The following is a 27,834-nucleotide window of genomic DNA, read 5'->3' on the forward strand; positions in this document are numbered from 1 at the left end:
ATAATTACTTTATCTGTACTTTGAGTAATACCAGTCAATATAATAATGTGTACTCAATGATAATTTCAGTAATTTTATGAATATCCACAATTTTTGGGAACAACAGGAAACACCTCTGTAGTTTCTGAAATAATCAGCGGATGACACAAAGATTGGCCGGGTGGTTAACAGTGAGGTTGAGTGTCTTGGGCTACAGGAAGATATAGACAGGATGGTCAAATGGGCAGATAAGTGGCAGGTGGAATTTAACCCTGAAAAGTGTGAGGTGATACACTTTGGAAGGAGTAATTTGACAAGGAAGTATTCAATGAACAGCATGACACTAGGAAGTTCTGAGGAACAAAGGGACCTTGGCGTGTGTGTCCATAGATCTCTGAAGGTGGAGGGGCATGTTAGTGGGGTGGTGAAAAAGGCATATGGGACACTTGCCTTTATCAATCGAGGCATAGATTACAAAAGTAGGGAGGTCATGTTGGAGTTGTATAGAACCTTGGTGAGGCCACAGCTGGAGTACTGTGTGCAGTTCTGGTCACCACATTATAGGAAGGATGTGATTGCACTGGAGGGGGTGCAGAGGAGATTCACCAGGATGGTGCCTGGGATGAAACATTTAAGTTATGAAGAGAGGTTGGATAGACTTGGGTTATTTTCGTTGGAGCAGAGAAGACTGAGGGGCGACCTGATCGAGGTGTACAAGATTATGAGGGGCATAGACAGGGTGGATAGGGAGCAGCTGTTCCCCTTAGTTGAAGGGTCAGTCACAAGGGGACATAAGTTCAAGGTAAGGGGCAGGAGGTTTAGGGGGGATGTGAGGAAAAACTTGTTTACCCAGAGGGTGTTGAAGATCTGGAATGCGCTGCCTGGGAGGGTGGTGGAAGCGGGTTGTCTCACATCCTTTAAAAAATACCTGGATGAGCACTTGGCACCTCATAACATTCAAGGCTATGGGCCAAGTGCTGGTAAATGGGATTAGGGAGGTAGGTCAGGTGTTTCTCACATGTCGGTGCAGACTCGATGGCCGAAGGGCCCCTTCTGCACTGTGATTCTGTGATAGTAATAGGAATAGAATTAAAAGCAGATACGTTAGCTTGAATTTACATAGAACCTTGGTTAGGCCATACATGGTTCACTGTGCACCATTCTGGTCTGCATGTTATAAAAAGGGTATAGAGGCCCTGAATACGGTGTGAAGAAAATTTACAAAGATAATGCTAGAACTGAGAGGTTATATCTATCAGGAATGATTGGATAGGTTGGAGCTCTTTTCTCTGAAGCCGAAGGGGTTTCCTCAAAATCCTGAAGGGTTTTAATGGGAAAGATGTCATGATAATCCAGATTATGCAAGCATAAGATAGTTGCAGATAAATCCAGATGGAAATTCAAGCGAATTTACTCAGAAAGTGGGGAGAATGTGGAACTCAATACCCTCATGGGGAGCAGATGAAGCAAATAGGATCGATGCATTTAAGTAGAAACAAGCTAAGCATGTAATGTGTAGGGGAATGGGGGGCAATAGAAGGATTTGTTGATAAGGTTCGATGGCGCGGGGTAACTGGAGACTCCCGTGGAGAATAAGTACCACCACAGGGCAGTTGGGCCTGTAAAATTCTTTGCAATTCTTGTAATAGCAGCACTTCCTGCTCTCTGATTTATTCAGCTCTTGGCTTTTCCCTGCTCTCCAGCTCATTTCCAGGCTAGTCACTCAGCTTTGCTCACTCACTGATATCCTGGCTCATCTCAGCTTTAGCCCCTCTGGAAAAATAACAGAAGACCTTTGTTCAATTGCTACTAGACAAACTAGATTTCTAGCTGATGTGTACAACTCAGTAATAACCTCCCTCTTGCATTGACAGCTCCACAATGAATGTGTATCTAAGGACAAAGATGAATGTGATTGTGGACTATTAAAGGATCATGTGCTCCCTCCTTCTGCCATATATCCTGTTGTTCTGGTAAATATCCACCTCACGCTCATGATATGTAACTTTATAGCATAAACAAATTGTTGGTTTTGGGAACCTGGCTGCTGTACTGATGTGATTCAGTAGAAGATCCAGATGGAAAGAGTGCCCCAAATGGTTGTAAGTTGTAACCTTCTATCCTTGACAGGCTTCAGGTACACAAATTATGAGAAGTGATGAAACAACACTCAAAGCTCAAATGCCTTTACTAGGTTTGGTAGGAATATCAGGGAACAATACAATACACCCATAAGCAATACATCCATTTGTCACAAATTAGTTACCAGGAGTTATACATATGATCACCCAATGAACATCATTTTCCATTGATCATACTCATCAACAACTGACCAAGTTGGCTGGCTGCAACCTAGAATCACTCTTTACAATGATCTGTATACTCTTCTTTCCCAGGCAGATATTTCATTGAGAGGAACATACTGTCCAGTCAAAATCCACCTTAAGCTCCAATTATCCAATTGTGTTTTGCATTCTTTGTCTAAATGATAGGGTTAATTCCCACCTTGATAAGTTGCATGTTTCTCACACCATTTCCCAATAAAGCTTCCTTGTGGAATCAAATACCCTACATTTGAAAAGAAGACAAACCCTGGCATAATTAACCAATGTTAGCTTGCTCCATCTTCTCGTAGCTTCGAAGTAAACCTCACAACACTTCAATTAGCTAAATCTCTGTGGCTGAGTGTTTTGATCTCCCAAGAACAGATGTTTTGGCATTGTCCAATTTCATTTCTTTACAGCTTTATAGTCTCACTAACATTCTCATTTTGCATCAAAGCAAAACACAGCTTTTAAGTATGGCTATTTGGGTCCCTCAGTCATACATTCCATAGCCTGGATGTCTGTCACAGTCTGGTGAGCTTATTTATCATTGCAAGATAGCAGCTTGCAGCTTTTAGCAGGTAACTTCAATTTGAAAAGCGTTTGGGCCTTTGCAATGCATGCTAGTAAGGTTTGGTCAGTTTCTGTATGCCTGCCTAAAGCAAACAGCATTCTGCATTGAACTGAAACTATCAACACTCCTGGGTTGGAAACCCTCATAAGAATCGACCTCAAGCTTTGCTGAAAATAATATTACCATTACTTGCACTCCCTTAAGAATGGAATTAAAGGTAAATTGTTTGGAAGAAATATGGGAAAAATTGTTTGTGCTGTGTAAATGGAGAGAGTTCTGGCCTTGCTCAGTCCAGTAGTAATCCTGCCTCATCCTGATACCCCCGTTGAGCACTTGCTTAAACAGCAGCTCCGGGTAACCCCTCTGGTATAGTTCCCCTCTCCTTCCCTTCAACGATGCTTCCTGTCTTTGCTCAGTGCCAATGCCCCAAGATGACCAAGGTTGCAACTCCCTTTTTTGTGGAGAAACCATGTCCCTCTGTGTCATAGTGAGCTACCAACACTCGAATAGTGCACTGCGCCTTGTGCGCGTGCCTGTTTTAGAACCTTGTACACTCCATTGGAATCTCAACAAATAATTTGGAAAAAAACCCCACTGAGATTGAGCAACATATTGGGACCTAACTGTGTTGCACAACAGGGAAATGGGGGGTGAGGTTGTGTCTCCCCCTATCCCTGTAACCATGTCCAGCCCTGCAATCTCTTGAGAACCCTGCTTTCCTCAAAATTTGGCTCTTACCCATTGCCTGCTCCCTTTAGCCCATCATTGACAGCCACGTCTCCAGTTGTTTGGGCCCTAAGCTCTACAATTGCTTCCCAAAACAGCTCAGCCTCTGTACCTCTCTCTCCTCCTTTAAGACCCTCTTTAAAACCTACCTTTTTGACCAAGATTTTAGCCATTTGCCCAAAAAGCTCCTTCTTTGGCTCAGATTTTCTCTGATTGCCCTCCGGTGAAGCACCTTGGGATGTCTCCCTATGTTAAAGGCACTACGTAAATGCAAGTGGTTATTGTTGCTGTTGCAGTCCTCATGATGATCAATCGCTAATCTTGGAGACATTATACTGGAAAGTGCTGAGTGGACATCTGATACCCCCTCTGTATGGAGGGGGCAACATCTAACCTGCCTGACTGTTGAGAGATTGTGTGTGGTGTGCAGAGTCACAAGAAAGCAAGGGCAAGAGGAGCAGCCTGAAGGAACTGTTGTCTCACCCCAGACTTGCTTTTTCCCTATAGGACAGGCAGAACAGCTTGAAAAAGAAAGAGGAGGAGGGCTCACCATTGGACACAGAGCAGCCTATCACCACAGTGGATGGCAAAGTCCTCCAGGTACTTTATTCATTGGAAAAAGTCATCAACCTAGCACTACATAAAAACCTCAAACCACAGAGCTCCGTAAAAGGCTTCTCCTGGGCACATGTTCTCTTGGCATTAGTGTGGCTCTTGCTCACAGAACTGTTGGACGCTCTGTACTAAGAGATGCCCGGTTTCATGCCCACTTTGCCCTGTACCATATCAGAATGCCCCACGCAAGTGCTCTCACTCTCCGATAGTCCCAGTGACCCACCAGAAGCTGCCTGGCAGAGACCATATTGAGTGTCCTTCAGAGACAGTCCCACTAAGGCTCACGGGGCAGGTGTCAGGCTAATGGTGTTAAGAAGCAAATGGCGAAAGATGGCAAAAAAATTGTAATAGTCGTGCCAATGATGCCATTTTCACACTACACAGCTTGGCAGTTCCAAGTAGTGATAGAGTGGCTCATCATTCTCTTAACTGAAGTGGAAGTGGGTGATCGGCACTTTGTGTTCTATTTATTTGTCTGTGGGATACAAGTGTCGCAGGCTGGGCCAGCACTTATTGCCCATCCCTTTTTGCCCTTGAACTGACTGGCTTGCTAGGCCATTTCAGAGGGCAACTAAGAGTCAACCATATGGCGGTGAGTCACATGTAGGCTGGACCAGGGAAGGGCAGTAGATTTTCATCCATTCCCAGTTTAGATGGTCAAGTTCCAACCAAAATGACCATTACAGAGCCTCCTTCAGGGTGAAATTGACCAAGTAATTGTCTTCCTCTACCCTCCCCCACAAAAAACCAAGTGCAAAGCCCTGTCCACCCATTGCGGGCCTGGGTAATTTCACGACCCAGCCAGAGTCAATCACTTTGATAATAAAAACAGAAAGTGCTGGTCTGGCAACATCTGGGGAGAAACAGAATTAATGTCACGAGTCCGATATGACCCTTCTTTGGCACTGCAGAGTTTAAACTTCTAACATAGAAGAAAAGATCTCTTGAAGTTAATTTCTGCATATACACTGATGGCACCTCGCTCCACTTCACCATCGCCCCACTCAGCACCTCAACTGCCTCTGTGTTTTCAGACTGTTTACCCGACATCCAGTACTGGATAAGCTGAAACTTACTCCAGTTAAATATTGCGAAGACTGAAACGATTGTCTTTGGTCCCTGATTTCATTGCTCTCCCTGGCCACTGACTGAGACTGAACCAGACTGTTCACAATCTCACTGTCCTGCCAGACCCTGAGCTGATCTGCCCACCCCATACTCTCATCATCTCCAATTTCAACCTCCTTGATGTCACCGCTTTTGCCCCTGTCTCAGCTCATCTGCTGCTGAAACCCTCATCCATCTGTTGGTTACCCCTAGACTCATCCATTGCAATATTCCCCTGGCTAGTTTCCCGTCTCCACTCTCTATAAACATCAGTGAATCCAAAACTCTGCTGTCTTTATTCGGACTCACAGCAACTCCCATTCACCAGCACCTCTGTGCTCACCGACCTACTATGGCTCGTGGTCCAGGAACCCCTCAATTTTAAAATTCTTACCCTTGTTTTCCAATCCCTCCATTACCTCATCCCTCCCTATCTCTGTAACCTCCTCCAGCCTCTACAACCCTCCCTATCTCTGTAACCTCCTCCAGCCCCTACAAACCTCCCTATCTCTGTAACCCCCTCCAGGCCCACAACCCTCCCTATCTCTGTAACCTCCTCCAGCCCCTACACCCCTCCCTATCTCTGTAACCTCCTCCAGCACCTACATCCCTCCCTATCTCTGTAACCTCCTCCAGCCCCACTACCCTCTGAGATCTCTGTAATCCTCTAATTCCAGCCTCTTGATCATCCCCGATTTTAATCGCTCCACCATTGGCGGCCGTGCCTTCAGCTGTCTGGGCCCCAAGCTCAGAAATTACCTCCCTATCCCTCTCCACCTCTCTACCTCACTTTGCTCTTTTAAGACCCTCCTTAAAACCTACCTCAATGAGCAAGCTGTTGGTCACCTGAGCTAACATCTCCTTGTGTGACTGGGTGTCAGACTCTGCCTGGTAACAGCCCTGCCAAGTACCTTGCAATGGTTTTACTAAGTTAAATGCAAGTTGTTATTGTTAAAGGGACCTGCACCCAAAATCTGTGTTTGCTTGAATGAACTGAAATGGAGGCTGGGAGTGAAAGCATGTCCCTTTTAAAAGGATTGTTGCTGTTCTTACCCTCATTGACAGATTATTCCAGTGCCCCAAACTCACCCACTGCTGGTGTTTGTCAACCCAAAGAGTGGAGGGAAACAGGGTGAGAGGTAAGACATTGCTCATGTTGTGATCTTGCAATTCTGATTGGTACAATGGGGGTGGGGAAGCTGCTTCGATTGGGGTTCCACTGAGATTCTTTGCGAGGCCTCACTGACAGCCTGACTCTGGAAGTAAGCATGCGTAAAAAAAGATTTTCCTCATGACGGTTTGAGTTAATTTTTGATAGAGGTGTTCAAAATAATGAGGGGTCTGGACAGAGTAGATCGTGAGAAACCGTTCCCCCTTGTGAAAGGATCAAGAAAGCGAGGGCACTAGATTTGAAGTTATTGGCAAAAGAAACAAAAGTGACATGAGGAAAATCTTTATACGCAGAGAGTGGTTAGGATCTGGAATGCACTGTCTGAGAGTGTGGGGGAGACAGGGTCAATCGAGTGGTTAGGATCTGGAATGCACTGCCTGAGAGTGTGGTGGAGACAGGGTCAATCGAGTGGTTAGGGTCTGGAATGCACTGCCTGAGAGTGTGGTGGAGACAGGGTCAATCAAGATGTTAGAATCTGGAATGCACTGTCTGAGAGTGGGGGAGACAGGGTCAATCGAGTGGTTAGGGTCTGGAATGCACTGTCTGAGAGTGTGGGGGAGACAGGGTCAATCGAGTGGTTAGGATCTGGAATGCACTGCCTGAGAGTGTGGTGGAGACAGGGTCAATCGAGTGGTTAGGGTCTGGAATGCACTGCCTGAGAGTGTGGTGGAGACAGGGTCAATCGAGTGGTTAGGATCTGGAATGCAGTGTCTGAGAGTGTGGTGGAGACAGGGTCAATCGAGTGGTTAGGATCTGGAATGCACTGTCTGAGAGTGTGGGGGAGACAGGGTCAATCAAGATGTTAGAATCTGGAATGCACTGTCTGAGAGTGGGGGAGACAGGGTCAATCGAGTGGTTAGGGTCTGGAATGCACTGTCTGAGAGTGTGGGGGAGACACGGTCAATCGAGTGGTTAGGGTCTGGAATGCACTGTCTGAGAGTGTGGTGGAGACAGGGTCAATCGAGTGGTTAGGATCTGGAATGCACTGTCCGAGAGTGTGGGGGAGACAGGGTCAATCGAGTGGTTAGGATCTGGAATGCACTGTCTGAGAGTGTGGGGGAGACAGGGTCAATCGAGTGGTTAGAGTCTGGAATGCACTGTCTGAGAGTGTGGTGGAGGCAGAGTCAATCGAGTGGTTAGGATCTGGAATGCACTGTCTGAGAGTGTGGTGGAGACAGGGTCAATCGAGTGGTTAAGATCTGGAATGCACTGTCTGAGAGTGTGGTGGAGACAGGGTCAATCGAGTGGTTAGGATTTGGAATGCACTGTCTGTGAGTGTGGTGGATACAGGGTCAATCGAGTGGTTAGGATCTGGAATGCACTGTCTGAGAGTGTGGGGGAGACAGGGTCAATCAAGTGGTTAGGATCTGGAATGCACTGTCTGAGAGTGTGGTGGGGAGACAGGGTCAATCGAGTGGTTAGGATCTGGAATGCACTGCCTGAGAGTGTGGTGGAGACAGGGTCAATCAAGTGGTTAGGATCTGGAATGCACTGTCTGAGAGTGTGGTGGATACAGGGTCAATCGAGTGGTTAGGGTCTGGAATGCACTCTCTGAGAGTGTGGGGGAGACAGGTTCAATCGAGTGTTAGGACCTGGAATGCACTGCCTGAGAGTGTGTTGGAGGCAGGGTCAATCGAGTGGTTAGGATCTCGAATGCGCTGTCTGAGAGTGTGGGGAAGACACGGTCAATCGAGTGATTAGGATCTGGAATGCACTGTCTGAGAGTGTGGGGAAGACAGGGTCAATCAAGTGGTTAGGGTCTGGAATTCACTGTCTGAGAGTCTGGGGGAGACAGGGTCAATCGAGTGGTTAGGATCTGGAATGCACTGTCTGAGAGTGTGGGGGAGACAGGGTCAATCGAGTGGTTAGTATCTGGAATGCACTGTCTGAGAGTGTGGGGGAGACAGGGTCAATCGAGTGGTTAGGATCTGGAATGCACTGTCTGAGAGTGTGGTGGGGAGACAGGGTCAATCGAGTGGTTAGGATCTGGAATGCACTGTCTGAGAGTGTGGGGGAGACAGGGTCAATCGAGTGGTTAGGATCTGGAATGCACTGCCTGAGAGTGTGGGGGAGACAGGGTCAATCGAGTGGTTAGGATCTGGAATGCACTGTCTGAGAGTGTCGTGGAGACAGGGTCAATTGAGCGGGTAGAGTCTGGAATGCACTGCCTGAGAGCGTGGTGGAGACAGAGTCAATCAAGTAATTAGGATCTGGAATGCACTGTCTGAGAGTGTGGTGGAGGCAGAGTCAATCGAGTGGTTAGGATCTGGAATGCACTGTCTGAGAGTGTGGTGGAGACAGGGTCAATTGAGTGGTTAGGATCTGGAATGCACTGTCTGAGAGTGTGGTGGATACAGGGTCAATCGAGTGGTTAGGATCTGGAATGCACTGTCTGAGAGTGTGGTGGAGACAGGGTCAATCGAGTGGTTAGGGTCTGGAATGCACTGTCTGAGAGTGTGGGGGAGACAGGGTCAATCGAGTGTTAGGACCTGGAATGCACTGCCTGAGAGTGTGTTGGAGGCAGGGTCAATCGAGTGGTTAGGATTTGGAATGCACTGTCTGAGAATATGGGGGAGACACGGTCAATCAAGTGATTAGGATCTGGAATGCACTGTCTGAGAGTGTGGGGAAGACAGGGTCAATCGAGTGGTTAGGGTCTGGAATGCACTGCCTGAGAGTGTGGGGGAGACAGGGTCAATCGAGTGGTTAGGGTCTGGAATGCACTGTCTGAGAGTGGTGGAGACAGGGTCAATCGAGAGGTTAGTGTCTGGAATGCACTGTCTGAGAGTGTGGTGGATACAGGGTCAATCGAGTGGTTAGGGTCTGGAATGCACTGCCTGAGAGTGTGGGGGAGACAGGGTCAATCGAGTGGTTAGGGTCTGGAATGCACTGTCTGAGTGTGTGGTGGATACAGGGTCAATCGAGTGGTTAGGGTCTGGAATGCACTGTCTGAGAGTGTGGGGGAGACAGGGTCAATCGAGTGTTAGGACCTGGAATGCACTTTCTGAGAGTGTGTTGGAGGCAGGGTCAATCGAGTGGTTAGGATCTCGAATGCACTGTCTGAGAGTGTGGGGGAGACAGGGTCAATCGAGGCTTTGAAAAGGGATTTGGATGATTATCTGATATGGGAGAATATGTCGGGTTCTCGGGGAAAGGTAATTGAGCGGCACTAGGTAAGCTGCTCCTTCAGAGGGCCAGCAGAGACACGATGGGCGAAATGGCCTCTGCCTGTGCTGTAACTATTCTATTCTATGATTTTTTATTATGGTGGTTGCAGGGTGCCAATAATCCATTACTGTATCCTTACAGGGTCTTAAGAAAGTTCCAGTACCTTCTGAACCCAAGACAGGTGTTCAACCTGGCCAAAGATGGTCCAAAACCAGGGTAAGGCTCAGTGACCTTTTAAAGCATTGATCAGATTGAACTGAAATGCAGTCACTGTTGAGAAATGTCTCTTGATTCCCTGCAACACACTAAGTATTTGGTGAATATTTCCCGGTCTCTGGAGTGAGTATGACAAGCCCGTTGTGTAATCCACTCTGACTGCTGCTCCCCGTGAATCTTTCAGCCATGGAGAATTTCCTATATTTGTAGCACGTTTTTACTGCCTTGTTTGCGGCCTCGTTTGAAAGCAGGGTTGTCACAGGATGAAGTCTGCCTCATGTTGCCGGGGTTCTGATGGGATATGCCAGTGAAGATTGATGGGGTGTTACGTGTCATTCTCATAAATTAGCATCTGGGTTTTCAATTGCTTGGGGCGAGATTAAAAATGAAAGGCCTGGCACTTCTGTAGGGCTTTCTATGGTGCTGCAGCAAGAAACCGGTGCCACCAACTGCAGAACGGGCACCTTTAGCGGTTTTGGCTGTCTCGCTGGGGACGCTTCTCCTCTCTGCCAGACGGGCAGATTGTGGAGCTGAGCAAGGGCTGAACTGAGCCATGGGTTGCCACCTGCGGAGGGCACCAGTGCCAACAGGAGAGGTGAGGGTGGATGGATGTGACATTTTGGGACTCTGTGCTGTTTATTTGCACTTTCCTTCGGGATGAAATAGATAGGGGTCTCCACAAATGAAGAAAAGGTTTGGAGAAGCAGTGCTATTGATGTGTTTTCCGATAGCTTCATGTCCCTCTCCTCCCTCACGTTCCACTTTCTGCTGAAGGTGGCTGACTCTTGTCACCCCCACGGGCACCGCTTGCTCTCTGGCACCACATCTGCCCCCCCCCACCCTGCACGTGGGCATGGAGTGCTCAGGAAAGCGAGAAGCTCACAGCGACGCTTGTTTCCTCTCGTCTCCTGTCAGCTGGATATGTGCTCTTCCTAGCCGAGGAAGACTGAGACCCTTTGTAACCCGCCCGACCAGTGCATCAGTTCAGCTCCCCCGTCAGACATGGGTCCTTCTCAGTGCGTCCCCATCAGTACAGGAGCTCTGTCTTGGCCTAAGGACAGCACAGATGTAGCTGGCGAAATGAAACTGGGCCCAGCGGAATAGGCCCACTACACTCGTCAAGCTGATGTCACTTCCTGTCGCCCTCTCCGAATTCTAACCAATCTGAGGCCAGTCTGAAATAGCGGCGTGCTCATACTGCTTGAGGGATGCTGCTGGGCTCACAATCAGTCCCTGAGTGCTGAGCTAAGCTTCAAAGGGCAATATTCAGTCAACGCGAACGGCACTTTGCAAAGACTGGGGACAGGCGAGGCCTTAACTGGAATCAGCGGCAAGGGCCCAACGATGTCATGGGCACTGCAGCAGCATTTAGTTGAGGTGACTGAGAACAGGAAGGTCACAGTGGTTCACAGTCACAGTCACAGCACCTTGTGGCTTTCCAGCTTGATCCAATTGGCACTCCCCTCCCCTTCCCTGCCAAGGGCCCTGGCCCCTTGCTTGGGTCCAGTTCCACAGGCACTGCCAGCCCTCGCTGCTACACCTACCTGGCTGCTTTCTGATGTGCCAGCCAGTTAGTGTGTTCCATTACAGAGACGGTTATAGTGAGTCAGCAAAGCCTACATGACTTGAAATAGTTGCTGGGTGTGTAAGCATCCTGTTGCGGTGAATTCGCTGACAGTTGATGCTCATGCCATGCATTCCATCATACTCTCAGCTGCGATTTTGCATAACAATTCCCAGAGCCTATCAAAAGGCCATGACCCTGGCTAGATGTCAGCGCTAACACATCCGTGATGTCGCTTATTAGGCAGCTAGCATTGTTCAGTGCATCTTTTTCATTGACCCCCCTGTCAAACAGCTTTCTTCATTGAACTCACTTTGTCTTCTGGTTCACTTTTTCTGTCTGCACTGGTTCTGGGTAAACTGTGGCTTCTTTTTATAAAAAAATTATATTCTCGGGATGTGGGTTTCACTGGCTGGACCAGCATTTATTGCCCATCCCTAACTGCCCCTTGAGAAGGTGGTGGTGAGCTGTCTTCTTGAACTGCTGCAGTCCATGTGGTGTAGGTACACCCACAGTGCTGTTAGGGAGGGAGTTCCAGGGTTTTGTCCGTGTGGTGTAGGTACACCCACAGTGCTGTTAGGGAGGGAGTTCCAGGATTTTGTCCGTGTGGTGTAGGTACACCCACAGTGCTGTTAGGGAGGGAGTTCCAGGATTTTGACCCAGCGACAGTGAAGGAATGGTGATATATTTCCAAGTCAGGATGGGGAGTGACTTGGAGGGGAACTTCCAGGTGGTGGTGTTCCTATGTAATCGGCTGCCCTTGTCCTTCTAGATGGTAGTGGTCATGGGTTTGGAAGGTGCTGTCTAAGGAGCCTTGGTGAGTTCCTGCAGTGCATCTTGTAGATGGTACACACACTGCTGTCACTGTGCGTTGGTGGTGGAGGGAGTGGATGTTTAAAATGGTAAACAGGGCGCTTCTGTTCTTTTCTAAGTTTCACCTTGCATTCTGCAATGCGCCATTTAACTTTGGCCTCAGGAGTCTGAATGCGCAAAAGCTGCTGCAGAACTGAGCAGACGGTGATCGACACGATGCAGTGACACTGTGGTGCTGTCTGTCAAACTGTTGACAAGACACTTTAACAAACTGAAAAGTGCAACACGTTTCCAGCCCCTGTCGTGCAGCACCCATCGCTCGGGTGGCTTTTTGTTTTACACCGATTGGCTTTGCAAAACTACCCAGAAGGCTCTGCAGCCCCTTTGGCCCCTCCCCCTTAAAAGTGAACCCTGCTGCTTTTTGCAAATTGAGCTTTGCAGCCCATGTGTTAAAAAGCATTACTCCCAGCAGATGCCTTATGATAAGACTTATCACCGGTTGCAATAAGCACACAGCCTAACTCCAGAAATGGTTTAGTCAATTCTTTCCCCTCTGCTGTTGGACATTTTATGTCCCATGTGCCCTTGAGATGGAGTGTGACAGGATTTTCAGTGCACATTTGTGGTAAGTTAAAACTGTTGTTTACTTTGCATCCTGACAAAAGAGAGATGCAGCATGCAAGCATGACTGTCTTGGAGAACAATGTGATGTAAAAGGAATAATGGTATGTATGTGCTTTAACTATCTTATTCAGGCCTGTGAAGCAATCCTATGAGGATTTGAAATAGAATAGTATATTTTACAGTATGCAACTGGACATTTTAACTTTACATCGTTATTTAACACAGCCTTCCATGGATCTGTGCCTCAGTATCACTGCTTGGCTAGCACATGAGGATTAGCATGAAAATGCACCACAGAATGGGGCCATTCAACCCATCATGCCCGTGTAGGCCCTTTCAAAGAGCGAGCCAATGAATCTAACCTCTGCTCTTTTCCCCCTGCAAACGCTTCCCCCTCGATTATTTACCCTTCTGAAAGTGTTCCTATTGAATCTGCTTTTACCGCCCTTTCAGGCAGCCAGACCACAACAACTCGCTGTGTCAAACAAAATACTTCTCCTCATCTCCCCCACCCCATGGTCTGACATTCAGAGGAGGTGGGGCTGACAGGTCCCATTCAGCAGAACCACACAGACCCACCTCTTTTCCCTCAAGCGACATGGTGCCGGCAAGATATGGGCATCCGGGTCAATGGAGCAACTGAAACAGGGCCCGAGGGGATTTCCCAGGCTGGGGTCATGACCCAGGCGACCCCAGGGATGTGTCTATGTATTTCTTAAAGCAGCCCTCTTATAAGGGAGCCAGTAAGCTCCAGTTCGATAACCCTTAGGCCCGGCTTACTGATAGCACCCCTGTGTAGCTCCGCATCTTCATCTCACACAACCCTCCCTTGGCTGAGATGTCCCCATAACTGATATTGCACAGCGCTGATGGGAGTGGGGTGGAGTTATGGATTTCCAGACTCGATTAGCTTTGCATGGACACTGCAACTTCATCCTTGACGATCAAAGTAAGATTGTGCAGGTCATTTAAAAATGCTGTCAGTTCAGCGGGAAACCTTCGATGCGCGTGTAACACTTCAATACCGAGCGAATCCTTCCTGTTCCAGCCATGAGTTTACAGCAGTATCAGTTCACATCTTTCTCTGTAAATATGGCCATGGTTCAGAAATCCCTGTTGGGTCCTGATTTTGAATGGCTGTTCTCTGTGGGAAATTAAAGTATGAACACGAAAGGAATATTAACAAGAGGCAGGTGACTGTCAGCAAGCTGAGCAGATGAGCCTTCAATTTAGTAATGATGCTGGTCCCAATCATTCACAATATAATGTTAATATGTTTCTAGAACAGTGTAGAGGTGCCACCTCACATTAAGCAGCAAGACACAAACATAACTGATGGGCTTGACATCCATTGTAACATGTGCCCTTGCTGTTTGGCACATTGGCACCTTCTTTGCTTTGAGGTGCACTCTGGATTTGGCTGTTTTCCCAGTGTCCCTGGTGTTTCTTTTTCACATGGACAAGTTTGTTGTGCTCCCACTGCCAGCAGCCTCTGTATCGAGCCACACTGATATTCCGCTGCACTGCCAGACTCGCTGAGTCATTTTAGCATTTCCATGTTGTTTCAGATTGTCAGCATCCACAGTACTTTGCTTCTCTATCTTTCCCTGAGAGATTCAATGCAAGGCTCCTTGTTGGTGGCCTGTTAACTCCAGCTTCATATGCAATCAGTAACAGACACCAAAGAGAAGATTTAAAGGTGTGTTACGTGTGAACTAACACACACACACACACACACACACACACACGAGCACTTCCTCCACATTAGGTCTGCAGCCAGGGACTGAGAGGTGAGATGGTTTTTATAAGTGGTGGGGGAACCTGCAGCTAGACAAAAGGCTTCGGGCCTAGTAGCTTTAGGCTGAGAATGGGCAGCAAATCACAATGTGAAGGACCCAAACTGTTGAGCCAATTGAAAAGCCAGTGGGTCTACAGGAGGTGTGTGTTGATAATGCCGTGATGCTTCCATCTCTTGCAGACTGAAATTCTTTCACGACGTGCCGAATATCCGTGTCTTGGTGTGTGGAGGCGATGGCACTGTGGGATGGATACTTGACTCCATTGGTACTGTGAGCTTTAATGACCTTTCAACTCAATAAAAACATGCTTTAAAAATATTATCATATTTTTATTAAAGATATTTGGCACCCAGAGGCAATTAATGAAGAAGACATGGGAAACGATACACCTTTAATCACAAAAACATTTCCTGCTCAGCAAAGTAGGGATGTTAGGATTGCTAAATGGAATGCTTTGCATTACAGGCACCCACTATCAGCATGAAACTCAGGGCAGGTACAGCACGGGGTTAGATACAGAGTAAAGCTCTCTCTACACTGTCCCCATCAAACACTCCCAGGACAGGTACAGCACGGGGTTAGATACAGAGTAAAGCTCCCCCTACACCATCTCCATCAAACACTCCCAGGACAGGTACAGCACGGGGTTAGATACAGAGTAAAGCTCCCTCTACACTGTCCCCATCAAACACTCCCAGGACAGGTACAGCACGGGGTTAGATACAGGGTAAATCTCCCTCTACACTGTCCCCATCAAACACTCTCAGGACAGGTACAGCACGGGGTTAGATACAGGGTAAATCTCCCTCTACACTGTCCCCATCAAACACTCCCAGGACAGGTACAGCACGGGGTTAGATACAGGGTAAATCTCCCTCTACCCTTTGCTCCTGTAATCTGCCTCAGTGCTAATATTAATAGAACACCGCCCCCCTGCAAAAGTGTGAGATTTGTCCTTTTGCCAAAAGCCATTCTTGTGGCCGCTCTGAATTCGATTGACAATTCCAGTCGAAAGGAGGGGCAGTTTTGTGTTCCTCGCCCACTAACATCTGGATAGGGGCTGTTCACTTCACACGGGAAGCACACATCCACATGGAGGATTGACAGGGACTTCTGCTCCTGAGCTGGTTGCTTTTCTTGAGATCAGAGCTGGGCAAGTGGCTCAGATTCAAGGCTATAAATGGAGCAGATTGAAATTCTCCCGGTACCTCTCCTTGCTGTCCTGTGCTCAAACATTTCTCATTTTGTTGCATCTGTGTAAAGGGTGTTTAATCTCCTGTCAGTGTTGCTGATGGCACTCGCCACTCTAGCCTTATGAAGCAGTAAATTTGCGCGTTTTGCATTGATGGACACCTGCTCTGTATCCCCACATTATCTCCTTTACTCCTGTGATACACCTTCATGCACAGACTGGGGACCTGGGGCTTCCTTCTGCTGGTTAAGCAGCATTTCAAAGCAAACAGGCTGACTTGCCTAGCTGCAGTTTTGTCCGCACTTTGCGCTAATTGCCCACAATTGAAGCCAGAGTAAAATCAGCAAAAGCTGCCGAGGGAGAGGCCAGGAAGAGTACGAGGGACTGGCCAAGCTGAAACTTCCCAGACCACGGCAATGTCGGAATGGAGGGAAGTGTCCGTTCACTGGGTATGGAGGACGAGGAGGAGGAGACAGACTGCCTGAGAGACAGCAAGGTAGGAAATACACATGCCCTCCAAACCAGTGTATTAGGAGTGCTGAAGACATTGGATTTTGGAAGAACAGTTTGCATGGATCCTCGCTGGGACTGGAGGAGTCAAATTCACCACTGCTCGTGTGCCACTGAGCCCTTCCCAGCTCTGGCAAGGCACATCACTAGGGCCAGTCAATGTGTAGTGTGCAAGGCTGCATCAAACCAGTTGCTGATACCCTGTGGAAGATAGATCAACATAAGTTAGGATGAACGCTAGTGTGCAGAAGCAATTGAAGTAGCAGACACAATCATGGCAAATCGAACGCTCTTGCATCAAACCTGCTGAAATTTCTTATATGCTTATGTTATTTCACAAATCCGAGCCACTGTGGCTTTCAGTGGTTGCAGCATCATTCCCCTGACCCTTCCCCAAGTACAGCTCCCAGCCAACACCATCTATCTTCAGCTCCCCACCCCCTTGCCTGTGGCATGAATTGATTGCAGACCCTCTCCTGCAAAAGAAAGGACAGAACATTGAAGGAGAGTGGGCTGGTCAGCTAACAGAAGGGCCAGCCTCACAGCGCACAGTGATATCCTCATTGTCTGCCTTGCACTCTGCCCTTGCATGATGCAACTGGAGACTCGACAGCGGACATCCCAGAACACCTTGCTCAGTGAGCTGCAGCAATGCAAGTATTTGCAAAGAGCGCTCATGCACGTTGCTTCCAATGGTGCAAGTCTTCAAATCGAGGACCTCTTCCATGTTTCCTTCCCTGTGTGGATAGCAAGTGATGCTGACCTGCCCTATAATTGTCTCCTCTACTGACTTGTAACCTCTCATTAATTGGGAAGTGTCCTTCAGACCCGGGAGAGTATTTGATTATTGCCTCTGACTGGCAGCAATGATGTGTGGGGCAGGGACCCTCTGCTTGCCTTGCTCCCTCCTACGAGCGCTCTCTGTGCTGCGCTGCATTTAACCGCCCTTAACACAGGCCCAATGAACCTGTTGACCAAGCATTCTGCAGCGCCAAGAGCTGCAAGCTGGTAGGCCGCACACTTGCGCATCAATGCTAACAGGTCTAAGTCCTGGCGAATGGTTCTGGTACTCCAAACACGCTGAAATATCATCCCACGTTCAACCAGCCTCTGAAACACCAAAGGGAGAAATGAAGCATTTTGAACTCTCTGATGAAAATGGAGGGGCTGTTTTGCAGTGTTTTTGTAGCTGCCCCAAGCCCCTTATATTTCTTCTGTGGTATTTGTTCTCAGTTCATGTGGAGGTCCGTGGGTTTATTTTGAATTTACCCACCTTGTCTGTCATCAGTTTGTACTGCTCTGTGCTTTACTGTCATTTGCTGCAATAATGAACTAATGATGAAACTCGTGGGCCTCATGATATAATCAATTTATTCTCCTTTTCAGATAAAATGAACTTCCTCATAAAGCCGCCTGTTGCTATTCTGCCTTTGGGGACTGGGAATGACTTGGCACGGTGCCTACGATGGGGAGGAGGTAAGAACCACCTTAGCTCTGCTGATAGATACTGAGCAACAGTCTGAAGGCACTCTCGATCATCAAATCCCAGCCCCTCGCCCCTTCCCTCCCCCCCACAATGTGACCCTCTGTGGAGCCCGTCATATATTGGGTTGTATGATCCTCCTGTTCACTTTGTAGCAGCCCGCTTGCTTGAAGCTGCTCCGAGCCCTCATTAAACTGGAGGGGTTGGAGCAGAGCAGCATGGTCATTGCTGATATCGTCCAGCAGGGGGTGCTCGCCTCACAGTGGAGCGAGCTCAGGTGGGGAGGGGGCTTTTTTACCCTCAGCAAAGCTCAGACAATGGGTGGGATTTTCCAGCTCTGCCGTGAGAATTGTCACACACAAGATGGAAAATTTGACAGACCAGCAAAAGGTGGGCAGGACCAGAAACTCCCACCCAATGACTCATCCCACATTTTGTCACTATGTGTACACACCGGTGTACTGAACCATCTCCTTCATACAGGCGCTAAGCTCCGGAATTCCCTCCGACACCTCTCCACCTCTCCCTCCTCCTTAAAACCTACCTCTTTGACCAAGCTTTTAGTCACTGGTCCTATTTGGATATAGTCAGGGCTAAATTAGGCGGAGTTTTCTTCTACAAGGGAGTCGAGGGTTATGGGGGATGGGCAGGAAAGTGAAGTTCAGGCCATAATCAGATCAGCCATGATCGTATTGAATAGCAGAGCAGGGGCCAAGTGGGGATGTTCGCTGATAATTGCACAATGTTCAGCACCATTCGCGACTCCTCGGATACTGAAGCAGTCCATGTCCAAATGCAGCAAGACCTGGACAATATCCAGACTTGAGCTGACAAGTGGCAAGTAACATTCACACCACACAAATGCCAGGCAATGACCATCTCCAACAAGAGAGAATCTAACCATCTACCCTTGACATTCAATGGCATTACCATCGCTGAATCCCCCACTATCAATAACCTGGGGGTTACCATTGACCAGAAACTGAGCTGGACAAGCCATATAAATACTGTGGCTACAAGAGCAGGTCAGAGGCTGGGAATCCTGTGGCGAGTAACTCACCTCCTGACTCCCCAAAGCCTGTCCACTATCTACATGGCACAAGTCAGGAGTGTGATGGAATACTCCCCACTTGCCTGGATGAGTACAGCTCCCACAGCACTCAAGAAGCTCGACACCATCCAGGACAAAGCAGCCCCGCTTGACTGGCACCACATCCACAAACGTTCACTCCCTCCACCACCGATGCACAGTAGCAGCAGTGGGTACCATCTACAAGATGCACTGCAGGAACTTACCAAGGCTCCTTAGACAGCACCTTCTAAACCCACGACCACTACCATCTAGAAGGACAAGGGCAGCAGACACATGGGGACACCATCACCTGGAAGTTCCCCTCCAAGTCACTCACCATCCTGACTTGGAAATATATCACTGTTCCTTCACTGTCACTGGGACAAAATCCTGGAACTCCCTCCCTAACAGCACTGTGGGTGTACCTACACCACATGGACTGCAGCGTTTCAAGAAGGCAGCTCACCACCACCTTTTCTAGGGGCAATTACGGATGGGCAATAAATGCTGACCCAGCCAGTGAAACCCACATCCTGTCAGTTACTTAAAAAAATGGCCAACTCCTGCTCCTTATCACCTGCTATCTCCTCATGTGGCTTGGTGTCAAGTTTTGTTCAGTAATGCTCCTGGAAGCAGCTTGGGACATTTTACTATGTTAAAGAGGTTATATAAATGCAAGTTGTTATTAATTTTCAGGTTGCAGCTGAAGGTGAATGGGTTGATGTGCACAGCACTACAGCTTTAAACGATTCTCCTTCTCAGGTTTCAAGGAAATGAATTATTTAGTGGTAGTGTCAGAGGGTAACTTTAATTTCCACATTTAAGCTGTGGGTGAAGTCAGTCAGCATCATGTAGTGGGATCCCAGGGCCCAGTCAGTGTTAATGTCTCCTGGAGAGTGCTAGGAAGAGGATGCCTATTGGTACTCAGGAGATCCCAATTTGCTGGGTGATCACTTTGTGTCCTGTACAATTTTGTCACCAAGTTGCATTGCCGATGCTTTCCGTGCTTGCTAACACTTGTCCCTGGTTACCTCCATGCTGTCTACCAGCCGAAGCTGCCAACATGGCCGCCTAGCAGCTGGCCTATCGAGGTGGCGTGTCCCAGAAGCTGCAGGACCCCTTCCCCAATGAGCCAAGAAGACCATTGCAATGGCTGCTCACCATCACGGGGAGGCTACACCTTCCAGCTCTTCAGATTCAGCAGCCAGAGAAATATTGCAGTAGCCCTTGACCCTCTTTGAACTTTGAACCTTTGATAAGAGCAGCCATCGTCAAATGGTCATGGCAAGGCACACACACACTCGAAAGCTGCCTGGCGCTGTTGTATCTCGCAATACTGTCGAGTGTTTCTGAGGCAAGTTGGGTTATCTTGAAGAGTTTTGAATGTTGCCATTAGATGGCTCCAAAAGACAAAGATACTTCCTGCCAATTTCCATTTATTTGTAACGTTCCCCCGCTTTCTTGAGATGAAAGGGCAAAGCTGAGACCCATTCCCAGGCCCCTGTCTCATACACTGTGACACCTGCTACTTCGGCGAGCTGTCAAACCCTGTGCCAAGAAAACCTGGCATCTGCCCCGCACCTCTGGCCCCAGTGGCACGCCTGACATCAAACCACAGCTGGATACGTTGGGATCTGTCGCCGTGCCTCTCAAAGTGGGCTCTATGGACCCATGCGGCTTTCCACATGAAATAATGTGAACGGGCGCCAGTGCCTGGATGACCGTTGTGGGCCACTCCAGGTACTGGTGGTGCCTTTAGTGGCAGAAATGCCACACAGCAGGCAGTGCCCCCCCCCCCCGTGCCCTTCCAGCGCAGACAGGTCAGTAAATAGCAGGAGAGTAAAACTCTGAAACACTCTGCTCTTGCGCAGTGAGGAGGAGGGTTACACCTGAAATGATGCCAGTGACCCCAACACTAATCCCACTCTAGGTTGGACAATAAACGCTGGCATTGCCATGTATGCCCACATCCTATGAATGAATATAAAAAGAGAGCAGGGCGATGCCTTGTGGTAAAGTGTCTAACAGGTATGTTGCTGAACCTGTTGGGTTAACTTGGAGCATCAGTAACCACGTCAATGCTCATTTCCTCTATCCTCCAGCGCTACACACCACTCCTCTCACTCAGCCCTCATCACACTGCCGGCAGAACTTCAAGCTCTGTGGGTCCTCCCTCTCTCCTCCAATTGTCTTTCGGTGTAGAAACCGCCCCCCCCCCCCCCCCACCAGCTGTTGTTGTATCAGCCCCACGGACACATTGAGTTGCTGTCACCATCCACCTATTTCCACACGTCAACATCTGTCTGCCCTTCTGGAGGGGGGAGAGGCCCCCACCTCCATTATGGGGACCAGTGGGTTTCATGTGTTGGGAAGTGATGCTCCTGCTCAAACTCCAGTAACGTCCATCTTTGTTTCATGACAGGCTATGAAGGTGAGAAACTAACCAAAGTCCTGAAAGATATTGAGGTGAGTTCTTCAACGCTGCTGGATCGCTGGAGCTTTGAGGTGATTGAATCTGCTCCTGAGAAAGGTGACCCTGTTCCTTACAGCATCATCAATAACTACTTCTCCATTGGAGTGGTGAGTGCCAAAAGATTCCTGGCAACAGCTTTCTCACCTTCGTTCTTCGGATGAGCTCATTGTCCTTTCCACTTATTTCCTTTTTATTCATCCTTGGCCGGTGGGTGTCACGGGGATGGCCCACCCTACGAGGCCCTGGGGAAGAGGCTTGTCACAATGGAGGGTCTTAACAGGCCACTTCAGAGGGCAGTGAAGAGTCAAGCACATAGCATCACGAGAGGAGGATGGCACACCTCCTTCTTTAGCAGTGGCCTTTCCAAACTCCCAAACATTCCTCTGATTTTGTTTTTTTGTCAACCTCCAGGTAATATTTGCAAGAAAGGATTTTGTTCACATCCCCAGACCATCACAGCTGTACTCTTGCAGCACATTCGCTGTCGTTACATCAGGAAACACTGCAGCCGTTTTGAAAAACATTATTGAGCAGTCGGTGTGTTGTTGGTCATGGGATAGCTGGACAGCAGCCTGCCCCTTCACGCTATAGCCCAGGATTCTTTCTGTCTAATGAACATGCAGATAGGGCCTGGGTTTAACATCTCACCTGAAAGGTGACACCTCCAATGGTGCAGCACTCCCTCAATACTGCACAGAGTTGTCATCCCAGAGCATGTCGTTAAGTCTCTGCAGTGGGCTTTGAACTCGTGACCCTTTCACTCGGAGGTGAGAGTGCTGACTCGCTGAGCCAAACGGATATCTGAAAGGAGTGACAGTGAAGCAGAGATAGATGTGAAGGGGGAAGAGCAAGAACTGAGATGTTGCACAGGATTTGTTCTTAGGCTGTGAACATCACTGGATTTATTGCCCATCCCTAATTGCCCTTGAGAAGGTGGGGGTGAGCTGCCTTCTTGAACCGCTGCAGTCCATGTGGCGTAGGTACACCCACAGTGCTGTTAGGGAGGGAGTTCCAGGATTTTGACCCAGTGACAGTGAAGGAACAGTGATATATTTCCAAGTCAGGATGGTGAGTGGCTTGGAGGGGAACTTCCAGGTGGTGGTGTCCCCATGTGTCTGCTGTCCTTGTCCTTCTAGATGGTAGTGGTTATGGGTTTGGAAGGTGCTGTCGAAGGAGACTTGGTGAGTTCCTGCAGTACATCTTGTAGATGGTACACACTGCTGCTACTGTGCATCGGTGGTGGAGGGAGTGAATGTTTGTGGATGTGATGCCAATCAAGCGGGGCTGCTTTGTCCTGGAGGGTGTCAAGCTTCTTGAGTGTTGTTGGAGCTGCACTCATCCAGGCAAGTGGGGAGTATTCCATCACACTCCTGACTTGTGCCTTGTAGATGGTGGACAGACTTTGGGGAGTCAGGAGGTGAGTTACTCGCTGCAGGATTCCCAGCCTCTGACCTGCTCCTGTAGACACAGTATCTATATGACTAGTCCAGTTCAATTTCTGGTCAAGGTAACCCCGAGAATGTTGATAGTGGGGAATTTGGCGATGGTAATGCTATTGAATGTCAAGGGGCGATGATTAGATTCTCTCTTGTTGGAGATGGTCATTGCCTGGCACTTGTGTGGTGTGAATGTTACTTGCCACTTGTCAGCCCAAGTCTGGATACTGTCCAGGTCTTGTTGCATTTGGACATGGACTGCTTCAGTATCTGAGGAGTTGTGAATGGTGCTGAACATTGTGCAATCATCAGTGAACATCCCCACTTCTGCCTTATGATGGAAGGAAGGTCATTGATGAAGCAGCTGAAGATGGGTGGGCCTAGGACACTACCCTGAGGAACTCCTGCAGTGATGTCCTGGAGCTGAGATGACTGATCTCCAACAACCACAACCATCTTCCTTTGTGCTAGGTATGACTCCAACCAGTGGAGAGTTTTCCCCAATTCCCATTGACTCCAGTTTTGCTGGGGCTCCTTGATGCCACACTCGGTCAAATGCTGCCCTGATGTCAAAGGCAGTCACTCTCACCTCACCTCAGGAGTTCAGCTCTTTTATCCATGTTTGAACCAAGGCTATAATGAGGTCAGGAGCTGAGTGGCCCTGGTGGAACTCATGTTAGTTGAGTGTGAATTTGTGGTCTTGTGTGTTAAGACCCTGATTGTAAAATGGATGTGGCAGGGCACTGGGTTCTGATTGCTGGTATCTTGTTTTGTATTTAAAGGACGCATCGATTGCTCATCGTTTTCATGTAATGAGGGAGAAGTATCCGGAAAAATTCAACAGCAGGTTAGCCGACATTTCGATGTATCAAACGTGTTGAATCTGTGGTGTCAGTTATATACCATGGAGCAGTCACTCAGCCACAAAACACAGGATTGATTGTGCTGCTAGTTTTTAGCACCACAGGGATACAGTGCGTGGAGAATGACATGAGCTAAGTGTAACTGCTTAGGTGGAGCAGGTAACTTCGGAGCTATGGTTCCCAAAGTCCTCCAGCACAGGTTGGGTGGTGAGGGGCTCATCATGTCATGTTCGGGTCAGTTGTAAAGACAATCAGCCATTGGTCAGTGTCATGACTGATACAGTCGGCGAAGTGGAGTCAGTTAAAAACCCCAGAGGGAAACTTTAAACAACTGTCATAACCTATAATTGGAAGTGTTATGTTTGAGATGTGACTCTAGTTCTTGAGGTTTTATATTAAGCTAATTGAAACATTTTATTAATTTACACAGGTTTAAATATATACACACACACATGGCTACAAATTACTACTATCATAACTTTTAACAAATTCCCAATCTAATCTCCATTAAGGCAACAGCAACCCATAAAATAGACTTAACCAGACAGCAGGCAAAGCATTTTACCTTACAAATTCAGAATGAGGTTCTTTTCACTATGGAGCTGGTTGGGGGCTTACAGCTGCCTTTTGTTCTCACGTTGCCTCTGCTCTACACGCCCGAAAACTACTGAAGTTACACCCACCACCACTGATTGAATTCAAATTCTCATTGTCTCACCAGCCTCTTTAAACTTTACCTTTTAACAATGAAACCTCTTTCATATTACTGACTTTATTAGTAATATAAACATGTTGCTTGGTAGCTGCCAGAGGGGCATTAGAATTCACCCCACTTCTTGAATGCTTTATTCAAACAATGCAAATGCACGCCATCTCGCTTACATCTCAAAACTACACATCAAAGCAGCCAGACTAGCTGGTTTTAATCCAATTAAGACACACCCACAGACTAAACCTCTATTTTAAAAGAAAAATATTTTCCAAAATATTATATACATTAATAGCTTCATGACACTCAGCAATGCTGCTGTTGCTGTGTCATGTGGACTGCCAGGATGCTTGTAGGTGAACGAGGTGGATCTTAGGTTTTTTTATCATCTGGCAATTCCTACGTTCCTGATGTGATGAATTTGGGTTTTATTAAGATGAGAGATGCTAAGAAATGAAAACACTTACTGTTCCTGGAGGCAGCCTCAACCAAGTCTGGTATGTCAAATGACAAATGGATCAGTAAAACTCTACCTACTGTGCACCCAGCACCATGCTTTAATCCTATTCCCAGGAGCTCTTGCTGCCATTGACAGTAACATCTCCCACACAGATCACCCCGTGGCCTTGTTCCACTTCAGGCTCTCATCCAGTGATCATGCGCACAGCCGAAGCGCTTCTGTCATAAACAGACCCATGAGCTGTCTCCCAGGAGCTGAAACTTTGTCACCTGATGTACAATGGCTGAGCATTGCTGCATGGTGGATTACAGGGCCAGAGGTTGTCTGCAGACACAGATAAGCGTACAAGAAATAGTTGACTCACTATCTCCAGTGCTGAGCAGTTCCTGAATGTGAGGTTAAGGTGTAAGCAATTGCATGGAGGCCTCCATGCTCCACACCTTACATTGTATCTTTGGTCCGGTTTGATTGGCTGGTTCTGTATCCTGGACCCATCAAGCTTCAACCAGATCTATAGACCAACAATACGATAAGATCACTGTAGCAAGACAAAGCCCTGTGGGTATAAAAGTGTGCAACTGTTCTATATATAAAAGTAAAATACTGCTGACCTTGGAAATCTGAAACAAAAACAGAAAATGCTGGAAAAACTCAGCAGGTCTCTCAGCATCTGTCGAGAGAGAAACAGAGTTAACATTTCGAGCCCACATGACTCTTCTTCAGAGCTAAAGAGAAGTAGGAATGTGATGGGTTTTATACTCTTTAAAAGGGGGAGGAGCAGGTGCAGCAAAACAGAAGGTCAGCGATAGGTGGGAGCTCAGGAGAGATTGACAAAGCTGTCATGGACACAAGACAAAGGGACTGTTAATGGTAGTGTTAAAGACTAAAGAAGGTGCTGATAGTGGCGTAAAGGTAAGAAAGCAGAATGTGTGAATAGCAGAACAAGAGCCAGCACTCTGTGAAAGAACAACATGGAACAAGTGACAGACTAGCCATGTTTTCCTGCCTCCACTTTGATACTTTGCTAAAGACCCTCATTTCAGACACTGGGCTGAAAACATTGGCTGTTATAGACCCCACTGGTATTCTGTTCCAAACACTCAATAGGGGCTTCTGGTCCTCAGGTTTAGGCTGATAGAGAACAGAGCTCAGCAATGCAAACGGAGCAGCACGTTCTGGCTCCCATCAGAACATACATCAAGAAAACTGCTGATAAAATGTTGTATGCTTGTCACATCAGAGGGAGGTTGTGCGATTTCCCCAGTTAACTCTTCTGGCATCGATCCTGAAAATCACCTCTGCCTCAGTTAAATTGGAGGGAGAGTAAGCCGCACCTGAATCCATGAGTCAAGCAGTTTGATCGGGGAGGTGGTCAGGGCAAACGCAGGCAGGGCAGCTAGAGGAGAACCGGACAGAGGAGGAAGAAAAGATCCCAATCGGGAAGGTCTTGAGATGTTCCAACAGTTGAACAGAAGTTAGAAAAAGCAGGAGGGATTTTGTAGTATGGAAGTGGTGAGGTTAAGAAAGGATTCCCAGAGGAGGTGCTTCTGATCTCTGCCCTAACTGTGGTAGAAAAGGTGCAGAACCGCTTGAAAATTGATGCATATAACGCTGTCACTTACGAACATACGAATGAGGAGCAGGAGTAGGCCACTCAGCCCCTCAAGCCTGCTCCCCCATTCAATAAGATCATTGCTGATCTGATAGCAACCTCAGCCCCACATTCCTGCCTACCCCCGATAACCTGTCACCCCCTTGTTAATCAAGAATCTATCCAGCTCTGCCTTCAAAATATTATATGAATATCTGCGGCACTTCCAATAAAGCAATAGCAGACAAGCAGGAGCAATCCTGTGGGGATTTGACCCCAACGAGTTCAACTGACATGAGTAAATATTGCAAGTCATCTCCCCAGTGACTATCCATGTGTATTAGCATCGTTTGAAAGCTTGGGTACAGTGTTGCTTTATCAAGAGGCAAATCTGTACAAAAGAGGAGGAGAAAGCAACTTACGAAAGAAGCCAATGGCTGTGGACCTCAACGAAAGCTCCCCAAAAAATATTAAAGAGATCAGGCCATGGTCAAGCTAAATGATCAGCTGATATGCTAACTGCTAGCACAGAATATGAGCTGTAACTCTAACCTTGCTCAACCAAATCAGGACCTTGCACTTTGAGAGAGCTCAGCCATACTACACCTTGAATGTACCTTTGTACCTGGAGCGATTTATACTCCCTGTCAGTTACTAACCGCTCTCTGTGGTCATTTCAATGCTTCACCTGATGAAGTTATGGATATTGAAATTTTCAAGTAAAGTAGGAATAGTTCATCGCGTGCTATGCTGGCTTCCTCTTTGAGCGTCTCACCAGGAGGCATTGACTCATTCCAGTTGGGTTGCTCTGTAATCCTCTGATTGTCCCAGAGGGTAATTATTAAACATCTGGACTGAATATGTGCAGCAGTGAACTGCATTTGACTTACAGGCCTTAGCCATATTGGGCCCTATAGCACCCCAGCTTGGCCAGAAGCTAACCACTACACTGCAACCTAAATCTTCCTTCACATTCCCCCAGCCCTGTCCCCAGACCCCAACAGGACAGACTGCCAGCTACCCCTTTCCCCAGCCCACTCCATGCACACGATGGCAGGTAGAGGGCTGGTGATCAGTCTGATCCTACTGGGAGAGGGGTGAATCAACAGCTGAAAGCGCACTGGTCTCTGTTTGGAGGGCCCCCTCACCAGCACTGCTTGCTTTCCTCATAACTATTTTTTGCTTTGCGGCCTAAAACACAAGTCAGTGTTCAAATCCTTGGGACTCACCTGCCCTCCCTAAAGCTGCTCCCTACCACGTCTGGCCTCCCACTACAGCAGCAGCATTTCCCTCGTTGAACAGCAGCGCATCCTTTTCGAGCAATGAGTTCCGAGTGAGGACAGTGGGCCCGGGTTGTAGGGGTGT

The 27,834-nt window shown here is 47.9% G+C and overlaps 1 protein-coding gene across 3 annotated transcripts in view; it reads left to right on the plus strand.

Moving 5' to 3' along the window:
* The window catches only part of LOC121273300 (diacylglycerol kinase beta-like), a 128,501-nt gene that overhangs the window by 67,006 nt on the left and 33,661 nt on the right, over window positions 1–27,834 (plus strand). Inside the window, exons 12-19 of one of the 3 annotated variants that reach the window (XM_041180392.1) lie at window positions 1,854–1,952; window positions 4,111–4,203; window positions 6,391–6,464; window positions 9,806–9,880; window positions 14,860–14,945; window positions 17,769–17,858; window positions 21,360–21,517; window positions 23,629–23,693. In XM_041180392.1, coding sequence (XP_041036326.1) covers window positions 1,854–1,952; window positions 4,111–4,203; window positions 6,391–6,464; window positions 9,806–9,880; window positions 14,860–14,945; window positions 17,769–17,858; window positions 21,360–21,517; window positions 23,629–23,693 — 740 coding nt within the window. The remainder of the gene's footprint in view (window positions 1–1,853; window positions 1,953–4,110; window positions 4,204–6,390; window positions 6,465–9,805; window positions 9,881–14,859; window positions 14,946–17,768; window positions 17,859–21,359; window positions 21,518–23,628; window positions 23,694–27,834) is intronic. The other 2 variants (XM_041180393.1, XM_041180394.1) reach the window with 2 other exon arrangements.

Source organism: Carcharodon carcharias, chromosome X, assembly GCF_017639515.1.
Source record: "Carcharodon carcharias isolate sCarCar2 chromosome X, sCarCar2.pri, whole genome shotgun sequence".
In the NCBI taxonomy this organism is placed as follows: domain Eukaryota; kingdom Metazoa; phylum Chordata; class Chondrichthyes; order Lamniformes; family Lamnidae; genus Carcharodon; species Carcharodon carcharias.